The sequence below is a fragment of the Ambystoma mexicanum genome, chromosome 9 (genome assembly GCF_040938575.1).
Source record: "Ambystoma mexicanum isolate Mex_15411 chromosome 9, UKY_AmexF1_1, whole genome shotgun sequence".
NCBI classification, from domain to species: Eukaryota; Metazoa; Chordata; class Amphibia; order Caudata; family Ambystomatidae; genus Ambystoma; species Ambystoma mexicanum.
Genome location: NC_090931.1, coordinates 1,486,627,363 through 1,486,644,619, shown reverse-complemented (window position 1 = coordinate 1,486,644,619; position 17,257 = coordinate 1,486,627,363). Strand labels below are relative to the sequence as shown.

Below are 17,257 nucleotides of genomic sequence, written 5' to 3'. Positions count from 1 at the left end.
AGATTGCCTAAGAGCACAATTTAATATTCTTCCTCCAATTTGCACACAGTCCATAATAAACCTTTTGTTAAGCACATCCTTCCATCTTGCCTTACATGCATTGATTAATGTCAACCACTTGACAGCAGATTATCAAACATTTCCACTTTATTAAAAAACACATTGATCCCCCATCAATTATCTAACATCCCTGAAATCATTGAACCCCACCAATAATTTGTCCTTGATCACTAGTCCCCTACTGACTATCAAATAGTCCCTCTTCTGTTTGTCAAGCACCCACGGGTTTGATTGGTCGCTTACTTTTCATATCATCCAGGTCAGCGCTCGCCAGCATCTGTGCTTCGGCTTCGTCGGTTGGCACGCGCTGGTATGCCGCACTCTCTGGGGCCAGCATACTCCCCAGGCAGATCCGCTCCTTCAGGTCATATCTCACCGCGCGGCTCGATGGCTTCCGCTGCTCCCACCCTCCCGAGATACTCCCCAGGGTGTCGCCTGGACTGAAAGCAAAGACCCTGCGCATGAGAGGCATCAACTGGAAACACGCTAACAACATGCAAGTTCTATGTGCAGAGTACCCACAGTGCACATCTTAACACACACTGCACAGTGTGTGTGTGCTTCCACGAGGGGATGCATGGACATAAATATGAAGTACTCTCAGATATCAAATATTATGATGAATATTGCATATGTGACTGATATGTATTGCAAATTATGATTTTGTAACAATGTAACAAATATAGAAGAGCATATTATGTAAATGAACACTGTCAAATCTCATATATTATTGTAAAGTGATAACTTAATTTCAAGTATCTAATGAGTTGATAGTAACATGGGGATGCATGCAAGACATATGATGGAAATGAATTAAGTTACTCATAAATCATGTTGTTTTATATGGTATAATGCTATTTTACAGAAGGAAGAGAACACATTTACGAGACAGCTACCTGACATTTTTGGGAATAGATACAAGGCACTTGTTCTCAACAAATCATGTAATTCTTTGGTTCTAGGTTTACATAATAGGATTTTGACCTCTCTAACATTTTGGCAGACAGTTGTTTTTCCAGTTTCATTAAAATAATTGTGTCTCAGAGTCTGGGAAGGTGATTAAAACACACATGCTAACAAGGTGAAAGCCCATCAAGCAGCCAGAATCTTTGGTGATCCAGTGGGGGGGAGGGAAGAAACATACTTTTTTAATCAAATATTGAACTTATTATAACAAAAGAAGAAACAAAATATTCCTGAGCCCACAAATGGTGTTCAGAGCAACCCACGGATAAGCAATACATTCTGTTATCATTAGAAATGCAATAGGCAGACATGATAGGCTCCTGCTAAATCTTTAAGAATTCTGAGGTTGGAAACAGCAATAGTAGGGTGCATATTCCATTGCGTAGCTGTTCTCATTTTAGAGAAATCCTTTCCCGTGCCACTTAATGTTCCCCCGGTTTATTCAGGCTCGCGATTCGCTGCTGAAGGCTCTGAACAAAATTACATATATCAAGAAGCTATAGAGGATGACATCCTACAGTATACGCTACAACAGACGCTGAACAAAATACGAACACATCAACGAAATAATTGTGTATTCTAATGCGGAACAACATTTCTTTATTACGGTTCTTTGTTCTTTCATTGACAGTCATTTTTACGACTGCCTTTTTTACGAGTACACAATAACGAAAAAGGTCATCCATTTTTTTTGGAGGAAAGTTCCCCTGCAACTTTCCCGCTCCCCCATCTATTTTTAACTATTGCCGCCCCCGCCAACTCCTTACCTGCCCTTTCCCAACCCCCAAAATTTCGATGGCCTTTTTCGTAATTCTGTACTCATAAAAAAAAGGCTGTCGTAAAAATGACTGTCGATGAAGTGATGGTATACCCTTTGTTACACCTCATTTAACATTTGGTGGGCAACATAACCAAAGTTACCTAATTCGTACAGGATAAGGAGTTAGAAAAGATGTGGGGGTAAAGAGTGAGAGCTGTGCCGAAACAAAGACCAACTTAGCGCTCAGAAAAATCTCTTCACTGATAAGAAATTATTAAAAACTTAACAAATAAATACATCCTATTGACTGAGCCTAGAAACGGTTATATTTCAAATCATGAACCTTTACATCCTATGTCTACATGCACATTTCACCCCTGTCATATAAGTTCAGTGTCTTCATCAGGACACTTCTCTCTCTTGTCCTTGTCCCCAAAAGAATGTTAAGAATGTTCAGGGTATAGTCAACTGTTTCAGGATTGTCCGCCCACAGCCTATTCTCATCTGTCGTGAGCTGCCATATTGATTGTATATATTTGTTAAGTTTTAAATAACTTTTTAGTTTCAATAAGTGAAGTGATTTTTCTGAGCACTTAGCCTTTGTTTCAGCACAGCACTCACTCTTAACTTTTCTTTTCTATCTCCTTGCCCTCTATGAATGAAGTAACTGCGGCTATGTTGCCCATCAAATATTAAATATGGTGGAATAAAGAAATGTCGTTCCGCATAAGAATACACAATTATTTGTTTTATTGTGGAGCTGTAGAAGTGTATTCTGAAATTCAGCTCCCCTATCATTTGACAGGTGCAACATACAAACACGCCTGTGTAAGATCTATCTCTCTGAAAACAAGCCAATAACAGGCCTTCCAGCTGTGATGGAGGCCCTGTGAAGTCTATCTGGTGAGAGGTCAGGAGACCAGACAGCTCTATTTTCATTTCCAATAGCTTATGCATCCTAGAAAGTTGTCGGGTAAACCTGATGCAAGTCTGGGTGGGAGCTGCTGTCAGTGACGGTCCTCGATTGCTTCTAAACTATGTGCCGCCTGCCTTTCACTCTACACTCAGCTATAGCGGCTTGATGATCACACCACAGGCCTGTGATTGCATGACCTGCTGCAGTCCTCCCACCACCCTGTAGCGTCATGTTTAGGCTGTGGTATGAGCATCTTCTGATCGACCTACATAGGGTGGTTCACAAGGTGGACCTTTATGGGTGGTTAGTAATCCAAGATGTGGCAAAGCCTTTGGCTTTTATGTGCTCTTATTTGCTGAATGAGCAGGAACTCTAAACATTTTAGTCTGTGGCCCCGTATCAGAACAGAAGCTGTTCTTAGTGATGTATCCAAAATAGCTGAACTGCTGAGTCCCATTAACCAATCTAAAGCCTTAGGAGTATTTCCCTAATTCCTGGAGTCTACCTACCAAAGCCCATGTAAATTGAGCAAAAGTGTGGATTAGGGCATCGGGCAGGTGGAGAAGGTGTGTGTGCCTGGTTCTAGGGCTCACATTGGGGGCAAGTATGTTGTGACCCAAATTCCATACATATCATCCATAACCTTAATGACGACTCAGAGACATGAACTAGGTTTTACTTCTTTTAATGTCTCATCTTAACTGCCTTCCAGCTGTCACCAGCCTACACTCCAGATTCCATCCTCCAGGCTTTCCTTGCCCACATTCTTCATTCCATTCAGGGTCTAAATAGCATAAGGCTCACATTCTCTAGGAGGCATTAAAGGCTTCCAAAAACCTATGAATTGAACGAAAGAGAAACACGTGTTCTGGAATAGTGTTTGAATAAGAAGTTAAGACGAAATGTATTGACTAGCTTGCATCACCTGTAGAATACCCTTTCCTCTTTGTGCCATAGAAAAATGGCAAGGAGTCAAGTCCTTGTAGTGACTACAGCAACATATATATCTAAATGATATCACCGAAAATAACTGGCGCCCAATCACCCTGATTCAGGTGCTGTTGGATCAGGAGAGGCAGGTTGGGAAGTATATTCATGTGTTCATGTCATTGTCTTTGGGGCACTTGGGAAGTAACTTCCTCATTGTGTTCGTTTGTGCCCTTTGGAGATTATTGAGTTAAATTAAAGTTACACAATTATATCTATCAACCTTGTCATCTCGGCTAAGAAGGGAGCATTGAGGCAATGTCCTTGAAAGGACAGAGGTAAGTGGTGAGGTTAGTGAGGGGGTATCCAGTAGAGTGAGGGGCAAATCTATGCTAGGGTTTGCAGACAATTGGACTATAACCCATCGGCTGAGCCAGAGTCGGCTGGAGATGGTCCTTGGCTTTTCTGTGTACAGCTAACATTCCGCTTACTGCTGTCCAATAATATATGGCTGCACAAAATGAATCTGGTAGTTCTAGGGCTTTTTTTTGGCCATTTAGTGTTTTGAAATATAGCTTGTATCAGGCTAACTGTGCGAATAAAAGTCCTACTCTTTCACTCAGTGATTATCCAGGGTTTTCTTTCATTTCTTTGCCTACTGTTTCCCACTGAGCTCTAATCAAGGAATCATCAAAGCTGCAAATAGCCTGAGTGTCCCCCGAGAGACACACCATGTCCCTCGGGTAGATTATTTACACCGTTGTCCCTATGCCGATAACCTTGCAAAGCTAGTTGTGAGGGGTCCGCTGGTTGAGGTCAGCCTTTTTAACAGTTTAATGGGCACAGCTCAGCTGTATCTCGGGGGTGCGCCCACCAGTGTCCACATGTGAAATCCAGTGGGGAGTCCTGCAGACAGGCATATTTCCTGTGTGGAATGAATGATATGATATGATATATGATATGGCATTTATAACGCGCCTATACACAAGTGTTTCAAGGCGCGACGAGGCAAGGGGGGGCCAACAAGGGAGGACAGACAACGATCCTACTAGGCCAGGTGTCATTCAGATCGCCCAAGTGCATGGGCAGGGGGGAAAGGAAAAGTGGACGGTGGGAAGGGAGAGGGGAAAGTGCAGTACATGGGAAAGTGCAATAAATAAGATTAAAAAAAGACAAGTAAACAGCCAGTTAGTGGCAAGTGCAAGGAAGTGCTGACATAAGTGCTGGTAGGGGGACTGAAGGGATACAGAAAAACGGTCCCCAAGTGCAGGGGTTGTCAGGGAGGCAGTGCAGGTGGGCAATTGACGGAGCCAGGGCCAGAGATCAGAAGAGGGTGGCCAGGTAACCAGTGCAATTTCAGTCAGGAATTCAGCAAGGGAGGGGAGGAGAGAAAGCAGAAGCAAAGAGGAAGGTTTTGAGGTGCTTCCGGAACCGGAGATGGTTCTCAGGGAGGCAGGAAGGCTGTTCCAGAGAGAGGCCGCTGCCGAAGAGAGTGATCTGCCACCAACTAGTTGCTTGGAGAAGCGACTGACACTGTGAGAGTTGGAGGCGGATGAGCGAAGAGCTCGAGAAGGAAGATATTTAGGAAGAGAGAGTTAAAGGTATTGCGATATGAAAGTAGCCACATATGCCATGTCTCTGCCAATCTCAGTATGAATGGCACCATTACCGCCCTTCATTCTAGTTCTCATCATTAGGGTGCCTCCTTTAGGCTGTACCACTTGTGTACTCTGCTTCAGAACTCTGTGGCATATGACAGTGGTGATGTGAATGCTATAGAATTGCATTTTTTGAAGTTTCTTCCCACTGATGACCATTTCCGGTTTGACGGAACACTTCTTGGTTTCTAATTCCTAATTCCTTGTCAAGTGTTTCTGACTGCTGGTTTTGGGTTGGTTTACATTGTGTGACAGATCCAGGAAGTTTGTCCAGCCTCTCCAAGGGGGAGCCATCCCCTTTTGGGACTAGGGAAGCAAGACCACTATCCAAATTACTCCCTAGGGGACAGGGTAGGTGGAGTCTCACTGGTAATGACCCTCCTTAGGTGGACAAGGAATCCCCAGTTGTGAATTCTGCAACATCTCCCTTCACACCAGTCCCCCAATTGTTTGTTGGATCTATGGGAGCTCAATACAAATGTAAAGGGGCATTTAAATGTGCTTGGTTTGGCTGCAGACCCCTCCTTGCTGACCCAAACATAGAACAAATCATATTGTCTTTCGTTGCAGAGAGAGGCGTAACAGATTCGACACCCTTACCTGGAGAGGAGGAGTCACTATGGAACAAACCAGCCACTGGGCAGAACAGCGCCCGAGTAACGCTGCGCTCAGTGAAAACCTATGCTGTGGCATGGAACCAGCACATCCTGGAGGCAGGACCACCTCGCATACTGCCGAGCCCAGGAGGGCAAAGAGCCCCATGCACCAAGGACTCAGACGCAGAAAGACTGAATCGCCACCAACACAGCAAATCGGTGTGCCCAAATGAAAAAGCACAACCAGGGAACTGCGCTGACCCCTGAAGCACAGTACCCATGCTACAGGAGCCGCCGCTGAACCCCCCACCCCCAGAAAAACACTGCAGACAAGCAGGTATGAGGTTTACGCCGAGGAGAAGGAGGAGGGTGGCAAAAAGAGAGTTAGGATGATAAGAAACCAGAAAGTATATGAGGTCCCTTGTGGGACTATAAGAGACCATAGAACCGGAAACCCACCCAGAGGGGATGAACCAGAAACAAATAACACATGATGGGTTACCAGAGAGTGGTTACTAGAGACAACAGAACAAGAGAAGCACCCAGAGGGGATGAACCTACAACCAATAACCCGTGATGGGTTCTCAGAGAGTGGTTACTAGAGACCATACAACAAGACAAAAACACCCAGAGGGGATGAACCTACAACCAATAACCCATGATGGGTTCCCAGAGAGTGGTTACTAGAGACCACAGAGCAAGAGAAACACCCAGAGGGGATGAACCTACAACCAATAACCCATGATGGGTCACCAGAGAGGGGTTACTAGACACCATAGAACAAGAAAAACACCCAGAGGGGATGAACCTACAACCAATAACCCATGATGGGTTTCCAGAGAGTGGTTACTAGAGACCACAGAGCAAGAGAAACACCCAGAGGGGATGAACCTACAACCAATAACCCATGATGGGTTCCCAGAGAGTGGTTACTAGAGACCACAGAGCAAGAGAAACACCCAGAGGGGATGAACCAGAAACAAATACTCCATGATGGGTTACCAGAGCGTGGTTACTAGAGATCACAGAACAAGAGAAACGGCCAGAGGGGATGAACCTGAAACCAATAAGCTGTGATGGGTTACCAGAGAGTGGTTACTAGAGACCACAGGACAAGAGAAGCACCCAGAGGGGATGAACCTGCAACCAATAACCCATGATGGGTTCTCAGAGAGTGGTTACTAGAGACCATACAACAAGAAAAGAACACCCAGAGGGGATGAACCTACAACCAATAACCCATGATGGGTGCCCAGAGAGTGGTTACTAGAGACCACAGAGCAAGAGAAACACCCAGAGGGGATGAACCAGAAACAAATACTCCATGATGGGTTACCAGAGCGTGGTTACTAGAGATCACAGAACAAGAGAAACGGCCAGAGGGGATGAACCTGAAACCAATAAGCTGTGATGGGTTACCAGAGAGTGGTTACTAGAGACCACAGGACAAGAGAAGCACCCAGAGGGGATGAACCTGCAACCAATAACCCATGATGGGTCACCAGAGAGGGGTTACTAGACACCATAGAACAAGAAAAACACCCAGAGGGGATGAACCTACAACCAATAACCCATGATGGGTTCCCAGAGAGTGGTTACTAGAGACCATACAACAAGAAAGAACACCCAGAAGGGATGAACCTACAACCGATAACCCATGATGGGTTCCCAGAGAGTGGTTACTAGAGACCATACAACAAGACAAAACACCCAGAGGGGATGAACCTTAGACCAATAACCCACAAGGGGTTACCAGATGTCATAGAACAAGAGACGCACCCAAGTAAGTTGAACCTGAAACCAATAACCCGCAGGGGGTTACGAGAGACCATATGACAAGAGAAGCACCTAGAGGGGGTGAACCTGAAACCTCTAATCTGTGTGTGGTTAACAGAAACCAGAGACTGAGGAAAGACACACAGAGGGGGTGAACCTGAATTGAAGGGTTTGCAGAGTCCAACTGTACACTTGAGGAATTCACTTTTTTTAAGTTGAATCAAGCTTTGCTAAGGGGTCAGGCATCCCTTCTTGTGTGGCAAATATCTTTATTGTATTATAAATGTGAGTTAGTTTAAACAATAAACTTTACACATCTCAAATAATAACATAGAATTTCATTAATGTTTTTCACTAAAAATCCACTGTTAAACATAAAAATAGAAATATATCAGATATAATAATATGTGCAAATTTAGATGTAGAAATATAGAAAAAGAAACAATAGTAGCAGGCAAAATCATTAATCGAGATCAACTATACCTCAAATTATCTAAAACCATATCGTACCAAACTGTAATCAGAGTGTGTAGAAAATCAAGAAACTTGTTTGAACTGCAAGAGCAGGCCAAGGCTGGAAAAGCAAAGAGAAGAAAAGTCTACAGAGAAAGACATTTGGGGAGGGTGTCAAGCACAAACCAGCACAAGACAAGAAAGGGGCATAAAACAACGTCTCCAAATTAAGTTTTTGTTTCATTTGTTAGTAGTAGGGACCGCCAGCAGGTAGTACAGGTTTGGACGGAGGACAATGTTGATTTATGTAAGATGTCCTGACAAGCACCCTTCTGTTTTTTTCTAGATTAGAGAATCTGAACCTTAGAAGTAGGGCTAGGTGAAGCATTTTATTTACTTCAATAACATTGAGACCTCTTGGAAAATGTCCAGTTGTCCATCTCCTATGTCTGAACTAGCAGAATTGTTTTCCTGCTTCTTGGGCTTCCTCTAAGCCCGATCCCTGGGTTTGATCTGCTTGCTTTGTATGGCCAGTTCTAGTTCCATGTTCTATCCTTGCCTTTGGTGGTGTTTTGCCTTACGTCTTGGTCCTTGGCTCTCTGCTGGGCGATGTTTCTGGTTGGTGTCTGCTTTTTCTTTTGATTGCCTAGTGGCTGTTGAGTGTTGTGTGCTCTTTGATTTGCTTTCCTGCTGCTGCATATCTATACCTATGTATGTTTCTCTGTCCTATATTCCCACTTGCTCCTTGTCTAGCATTATTACACCCTTCTAGACCAAAGCAGTGGTCATTATCATGAGATAATGACCCACCACCAAGTATGAGGAAGGATCGTTATCCCAAGCAATAATGACCTCTTCCAAGTTCTATAAGGCTATTTGAACATAGTGCTACAAGAAAGCTGTGTTTTGGAGTTTTGGTGGTGATGTAAAAACATGTTAATTAAACAATGATAAAGTACATTGACAAACTCAATAAATTAAATGTGGTTTTATTTTGTAGTATTTGAATAACCATGTTCTTTTCAAAAGTAAAGTATTTCAATTACAAACTTGGCTAAAGCGGTTTAACACGGGCATGCATTGGGGTCGTGTGTTTCTCTATAAGAAAGTGAACGCATTTTCGCATGTTTTATCTGTCACTTTGTTATGTTAAATTGGATGTAGGAGTGAAAACACAGGTCCTCCTAGAGAGGAAAAGTCTTGTTAGAAAACATCTTGACTGGAAATTGCATTATTGTTTTTCCATCTGCTTTTGAAGTCAGAAAGCAGTCAATACCAGTAGTTATTGACTGCGCTCTGAACATTTTGATTGGTTGAGAGCGGGCCCACAATGATCTCCATGTTCTAATATGCATCAGATTAAGGACAACCAGCATTTGACGTGTTTATGTGCGGGTATGCGGTACGGGGAGCTGTGCTCAGGATTTTACCATGATGGGTGAAGTGCTAGAGTGGAGGCAGAGGAAGTGAGGGACAGGGGCAGGTTAGAGGCGAGTGAAAAATGTTAGCTAGCAGGCAGATGAGAGGTAGGTTAAGAGGGTAACTTGGAAGCAAGAAGGTAGGGTGGGTAGACATTTTCTCAGATGTCCGGGGGAAGTGAATTCCATGCAAATGGAGCAAGAAGAGAGAAAGAGCAGAAGCGAGAGCAAGCACAGGGAGGGTGAAGAGCCACAAGGTTAGTCAAGGAGGCAGTACAGAGATCATGAGAAGGCTTGTAGAGTTGGACAGAGGATAGCTACTGTGGTGCCTTACCGTGGATAGATTTATGAACCAGGAGAAGAAATTTAAATCTGGCCCTGTTTTGCATCATTAGCCATACAGCCCGATGAGGAATTAGGTGTGAAGTGAGGGAGTTAAAAAAGAGTCCTGGTAGCAAAGTTAATGATCTTGTCGAGAGGACAAAGCAGCATAGTTGGAGGGACCAAAGTGGTTGCTTGCACAGTAGTTCAGTTTAGAGAAGAAAAGAGTGGTTAAGAGATTCTTGGCAGTATTAAAAGGAAGAAGGTGTCTGTTTTTTTCGTAATATTTAGGAGGTTGAGGCAAGCTGCAGTTCCAGTTTTGGAGATGAAAGTAGAGAAGGTGTGAGAAGGGTCAGAGAGGATGCAGAGGTTTCTAGCTGAAGAAGAGTAGGGGAGAGTGCCAGGTGGAAACTGGATAGGCAGGGGAAGAGATGAGAGAGAACTTTTGGCAGGGAAGAAGAGCACCTCTGTTTTGGTAGAGTTTAACATCAGAGAGTGCAGAGCCATTCAATATTTAATGGCAGAGAGACAGTTGGAGTTTTTGATAGAGAGATCCGGGGGGGAATCAGGAAAAGAGAAAATGATTTGGGTGTCGTCCCCGAAGAGTTGGTATGAGGACCCAAAGGAGGAGATTAGTGCCCACGAGTAGAGGCGTATAGTATGAAGAGGAGTAGACCCAAGACAGAGCCTTGTGGAGCTACAACATTTAAAGGAGGGAGGTGAGAGATGTTTTTCCTCCAGGAGACAGCGAACTCTCTTTGCCCTGAACTCTCTCAAGTCCATTCTTGAAAGGGAACTATACCTAACCCTCATTCACTTGGACTCCAACCATCCACGGCCCAGCTAGAGGGCACCTTAAACTCAATCCTCACTCCTCCTAAGTCTATTACTATCAACTTCACTCTCACAGCTAATGACCTATCGCAACACTTCTGCTGTAAACCAATTCCAAAATTAGAGACTCTTGCCTGGCCTTCCTCCTACATTTTACACTCTACAATCATCCTCTGCCTCTGTCTCCCATTTTAGTCACACTAATACTGACAACGTACTCTCTACTGATGAAGGCTACCCCCTCTTGTGCCCCATCAGACCCTCTTTCTCCTCAGCTAGCCAAGCCTATTGCCCCTTTAGTGCCTCTCACCTTCGCTGAACTCTTCAACCTGTCCCTCGACTGCTTGCTTTGCCTCAGTTTTCAAAACAGCCCACGTCATCCCTCTCCTAAACAAAGCAAGAAGCTGACACAAACCTGCTAACTTCCGCCTTGTGTCTCTTCTTCCGCACTTCTCTAAAGTGCTCAAAAGCATTATGTTCACCCGTCCTAACAATTTCCTAGACATCCACAACCTTAAAGACCCCCCCTACAAACAGGTTTCTGCTCCTGTCACTCCACAGAAACTGCTCTCATGAATGTGTACAACTGCATCGACTCTGATAATCACGCCAACCTATGCTCTATCCTAATTCTCCTTGACTTGTCGCTGCCTTTGACACTGCCAATCACTCAGATCTCCTTAATACTCTCTTTCTTCTTGGGATTCACGATCAAACCCTTACCTGGATTGAATCCTACCTTAGGATACAGTGCTAATACTACCTACTAACTGGGACATTTTAAAAACAAACCCCTGGCAAATCAGCTTCAGGTTCAAGTGAGATACCTTTGAAGAACGTACCTTTCTTGATGGTCCAGTAGGTTGCAGTCCATGTGTTTTAAGGCGTCTCTTTCTGGCTGGTGAAGACTGCCTGAAGATAACGTTTTCATTGTTTCTTCATCACCTCCAATAGAAAACTAAAGGGATCAAGAAAAGCCAGTCAGCAGAGGAGCCGCACTGCTAATGAACTCACTGTAGCTGCACTCAGCCCATAACTGTGAGTACCTATCGGCTGCTTCACCTCTGTCCAAGAGCTGACAGCCACCACGTTCCTCTTACTCTTCCTGCCCTGTGGATCCACATCTGCACCCAGGAACCACACGACCCCTGCATGCATCCCCTGCATTCCTGCATGTCAATAATTATGTTAAAGGGACCCTCTTCAACTGCATGAAGGTCACTTTACCGAAAAATGACTCCAAACCCACAGAATCATTGTTTGCCAAAAGTATCTATTTTGATGTTATGTAGTGTGCTACTGTACCCCAACTTCTCTGAACGCATATGCCCAACCAATCTCCTCACCATTGTACTGTGCACTCTGCTGAAGAACATCTGTACTCAGACTTCCTCAATAGGCAATGTACCGGAAGGATTACAGTATGCCCGGGTGGTCTCTGGACCCTGCTCAGACTTTAATTAAAGCCCCTCAAACTCATCAACCACATCTCTGACCCTATATTTCTTGAAAGCTGTCCACTTTAGCATGTACTCAAACCTATCCTCCAGAATGCTTAAAGGGAGTGTCCAGAAAGGCCCTATGCCTGCACACACGAGAACGCCAAATTCACAGGCCATCAAATCCCCAAATATATATTGGTGTCTATTGATCTACTGTGACCTCTCTATTGCTTTACCCCAGAACTCCACGTGTAGGTGTCCACCAGTCCTAGATATATGCTCCTAATACCTTGGCTTGACCAAGCATTGATGTTTCTGACCACACACACTATTGCTCCACCCATAAAAGCGGTGCCCTATGACAGGTTTACTAATTCTTAGTGGCGCATGCCTTGGGCTGCAGTTCTCACTGAAATGTCACATGGGACAGATAGGGCTTGTTGTTCAAGGTCTCAGGTGTCTTGCTCACATCCACTACTTTGCTTCTTTCCGCCCTGTCCACCTCTGGTCTTTCAACCTTTGTGTCCACAATCCTGTCTCAAACTCCACGGGCATCACCCTCATACTCCTCACATCCTTGCTCATCTTTGCAGCATTATTCCCTCTCACCACCAGTCATCTTTTCTATTGCTATGCTGGACCTTCTCTGGACTTTCTCCTCCCTTCCAGGGATCTCTTCCTTCAGCCTCCTCTGGCCTTTGTCTTCCCCTTGCAGGGATCTCTGGTGTCAGCCTCCTTAGCCCTTTCTCTTATCCTCTTATCCTTACAGCAACCTCTCTCTTAGCCACCTCTGGCCTTTATCTTCCCCTTGAAGGTATCGCTTGTCTCAGCCTCCTGAGCCCTTTCTCATATCCTTACAGAAACCTTTCTCTTAAGATCCCCAGTCCTTTCTCTTCTCCTTTCAGTCATCTCTTGTCATGTCTCAGCTTCCTCTACCCCCTCTCTTCTCCTTTCAGGGATATCTTGTCTTGTCTCAGCTTCCTCTGCCCCCTCTCTTATCCTTGAAGGGATTTCTACAGTTAACTTACCACAGCAATAAAGTACATGCATTCAAAAACCCTTCACATGTGGTTTCTCCGACGCCTTCTATGCCAATAACTGGGATGCCTTCCAACCCATCAAGCATCAAGATCCCAGATTCCGTCCATCCCCTTGCAGGGAACATTGCTGATCTCATCCTGCTATGAGCAATCTCTATTTGGTGACTGTTCTATCTCCGATAGGTGGCACTCACCATTGGTTTAACTGTGGCTTCAGCCTCTTCGTCCAGTTCCTTTTCTGGAATTTCAATCACACAGTCGCCTTCCTCCTCCTCTTCCTCCTCCTCCTCCTCTTCTTCTTCATCCTCATTTACTTCCCGGATGCTCGGTGTGTGCCCTGAAGTCTGCACTGAGCTTTTCTCTTTTTTTCTCTTCTTTTTCTTCCAGCGCTCCTCACCACGAGGTGCTTTCCTCTGAAACGTCATTGAGGCTGGTAGGTGGGAGGACAGGGGGTGGTGGATGTGGTGAGAGGTGTGACGGTGACCTGAAGAACAGGAACATAAATTGACCATTTAGAATGTTGGAGAACATCAACAAAATGGCCTCTGTCAAAAAGTGCACCAAGAACAATCCTGATAATAAGGAAAAGGGAGGGGAGATGTGAGAGGGACATTTAAATACCTTAGGGATTCAAACAAAGAAAAGGCAGGAGAGGGGGGAGACAATACAGATATTCAAATACCTCATGTGTGTTAATATATCTGAGGGGGGCACTAGAAATATATTAGAAAACACCAACAAATAGCTCCAAAGAGGAGTACATGCTACTGAGAATGTGTAGATTCTCTGCCATGGAATGATCGGGCAGCAACGCAGTTATGCTATGTATTTGTATTTTGTATTTATTGTGTTTATATAGTGCTTTAATCCAAAGCACTTTACATGACAACAAGATACATAGAAATGTATAACATTAGAAGCAATTTACAAGACATGAATCAAACTAATAAAACAGTAAGTAGAGCAATTAACCTGTGAGGGTAAGTGAGGGAAGGAAGGGGTGAGGAAGGGAAAGGAGGAGGGAAACAGAAAGGGCATTAGGGTGAAGATGTAAGGAAGGAGAGGTAAGGGGAAGATGTGAGGGTAGAGAGAGAAGTGAGAGGGATGTAAAGGGTATCAGGGTGGGGCATGGAGAAGGAGAGATTTCAAGGAAGCACGGAAGGAGAAAAAGGTGGGGATAGAGTGGATAGAGAGAGGGTGGGAGTTCCAGTGCAGGGGGGCAAAGAGCTGAAAGGAGCAGAAACGGGAGGAGGCACATGGGGAAGGGGGGACGCTGAGAAGGAAGAGATCAGCAGATCAAAGGGAGCGGGAAGGGGTGTAGAAAGAAAGGAGAGAGGAGAGATAAGGGGGAGCAAGGTCATGAAGAGATTTAAAGATGAGACAGAGGAAATAGAATTTACGTCGGGAGCGAAAGGGAAGCCAACCAAGGTAAGAAAGCGAGGAGGAAATGGAGTCGTGAGGAGCGAGAAGACAGAGGGTACGGACGGCTGAGTGGTAGAGTGATTTGAAGGGGGCGAGATGAGATGCAGGGAGTCGAAAGAGGATACAGAAGCAATAGAAGAGGCAAGAGAAGATGAGGAAGGAGATTAAAAGTTTAGTGGCATAGAAGGTGAGAGGTGAGCAGACTTTACGAATGTTAAAAAGGTGGTAGAGACAGGCGCAAGAAGAAAGAAATGTGGTGGAAAAGGAGGGGGAGGAGTCATAGTGAATGCCTAGATTGCAAGCATGGGAAGAGATAGGGAGATTAGAGGGGGGAAAGTGAATAAAAGGTGGAGAATAGGGAGGGGGAAGAGTGTTGGAGGGAAAGAATAAGACTTCAGTCTTATCAGTGTTGAGGGAAAGAAAGCGGGATGACATCCAGTTTTTAATGGCAGTAAAACAGGAAGAGAGTTTAAGGTGAAGGTCAGGAGAGAAGGAAAAGAAGGAAAGGAAGAGTTGGGTGTCATCAGCATAGAAATGGTGAGAAATACCGAATGAAGAGATGATGGGGGCAAGAAGAGAGGTGTAAAGAGAGAATAGGAAAGGGCCAAGAACCGAACCTAGGGGTACGCCGTAATACAAGGGGAGGGTGGATGAGGTACGACTGCCCCAGGAGACAGCAAAAGAGCGGGAGGAGAGGTAAGAGGAGAGCCAGTTGAGAACAGAGCCTTTGAAACCAAGGAAGAAAGAGTGTTGAGAAGTAAGGGGTGATCGGCAGTGTCAAAGGCAGCAGAGAGGTCGAGGAGGAGGACAGAGGATTGCTTACAGTACCGAGCAGAGAGGAGGGAGTTGAGAACATAAGTGAGAGCAATTTCAGGGGAGTGTTTAGGTCGGAAACCAGATTGAGAGGGGGGAAGGAGAGAAAGGTTAGAGACAATGGCTGAGAGCTGGGAGTAGGTTAGGCGTTCAAATAATTTAGAGAGGAATGGGAGCAGAGAGATTGGACGGAAGTTAAAGGTAAGAAGGGGATCGGCAGAAGATTTCTTCAGAATAGGTATAATAGTAGCATGCTTGAATGCGGAGGGGGAAAGTAGCTGAGGAGAGACATATTTTGAAGGAGGTTAAGTAAGGAATGAGAAGAGGGTAGATCTTCGGGATAAGAAGGGTGGGGAGAGGGTGCGTGGGGGCCGACGTAGGATGGGCTTTGGACAGGAGAAGGGGCACATGAGAAGGGAGACAGGCGAGAAGTCGACCATGCAAGCTGAAGGAGGGAGGGGGAAATGGAAGGGGGGTAATAGGAAGGAGAGCACAGAATGTTTTGACGAAGAGAGAATCTTGGAGTAGAAGAAGTCAGCAAAGTCAGAAGGAGAGAGGGAGGATGTAGCTGAGGGGTCAGGGGTAGGCGGGGAGAGAAGACGAGAGAGGGTTTGAAAGATATAGTGGGGGTGAGAGGCTTGGAAGTGGAGAAGGTTAGAATAGGAGGAGCGATTTGCAGAGCTGAGACAGTAGTCATAAAGAGAGTGGTAAGAGAAATAGGAGGTTTGATTGGATAGAGAGGGACATTTGAGCCAGTGTCACTCGAGGCGATGGAGGAGACGCCACATGGAAAGAGGTTGAGGGGAACGCCATGGTTTAGAGGGGTTTGCGAGTAGGACAGAAGGAGGAGAGGGGGTACAGGTGATTAAGGGTGGAGGAGATAGAGGAGGAAAGAGTGGACAGAGCATCATTGGTCGGGATAGAAGAGAAATCAGAGAGCAGAGGAAGAGCAAGTGTTGAAAAAGAGAGAAGGACTAAAGTTGCAAAGGTCATGTCGAGAGAAAGAGGTAGGGGAGGGTACAGGAGTAGAAGAAGGGAGAAGGGGAGTAAGGGAGAAGGAGAGTAAAGCATGGTCAGAGAGATAGTTGGGTAGTGTAGAGGCATTGGAGGAGGGGTAGGTAGAGTTAAAGATAAGATCAAGGGTGGAGCCAAGAGAGTGGGTAGGGGAAGAAGGGAGAGGAGAGAGGAGGTAAGAGTCAAGGATGGAGAGAAAAGGGGAAGATCTAGGGGGAGTAGGGAGGTGAAGACTGAAGTCACCAAGTACAGTGAGAGGAGAGGGGGAGGGAGAGATAAGAGAGAGAAGGAGGAAAGGGGGCCAGGAGGTTGGTAGATGATTAGAAAGGAGATGCGGTGAGGGGAAGTAAAGGATTTGTATGGGTATTCAAAGGAAGGGAAGGGGGGAAGAGGCAGTGGGGAGGTAGAAGAATCGTATTTAGGGTGGAAGAGGAGGCCAGTGCCACCGCCACGACCAGAAGAACGAGAGATATGAGAGAAGGAGGAAGAGCAGGTGGTGAGAGAAGCAGGGACAGTAGAGTTGTGAAGGGAGATCCAGGTTTCGGTTAGATGTGGGAAATTAAGCTTAAGACGAAAGAACACATCCAAGGCAGCTGCGGTCTTATTGCAGAGCGATCTGGCGTTCCAGAGAGCAATGTTGATGAGGCTGGAGGGTTGGACAATAGGGGTGTAGATAATGTTAGGACGAAGAGGGAGGGTTGGCGTGGGGTGGGAAGAGTGGGGGAGAGGGTTTAAGCAAGGGAATGGACATGAGGCAAAGGGGAATGGAAAGTAGGAGAGGGAGGGGGCAGGGGATAGGGAGTAGGAGGAGGGGGGAGAGTAATGAGGAAGGGGAGAGAGG

At 45.4% G+C, this 17,257-nt stretch overlaps 1 protein-coding gene across 1 annotated transcript in view; it reads right to left on the bottom strand.

The window, feature by feature from the left end:
* Window positions 1-17,257, bottom strand: part of SLC4A3 (solute carrier family 4 member 3) — a 660,038-nt gene that overhangs the window by 388,192 nt on the left and 254,589 nt on the right. Inside the window, exons 4-6 of the mRNA XM_069616955.1 lie at window positions 13,362-13,651; window positions 11,528-11,643; window positions 304-500 (exon numbers count right to left, since the gene is read on the bottom strand). Coding sequence (XP_069473056.1) covers window positions 304-500; window positions 11,528-11,643; window positions 13,362-13,651 — 603 coding nt within the window. The remainder of the gene's footprint in view (window positions 1-303; window positions 501-11,527; window positions 11,644-13,361; window positions 13,652-17,257) is intronic.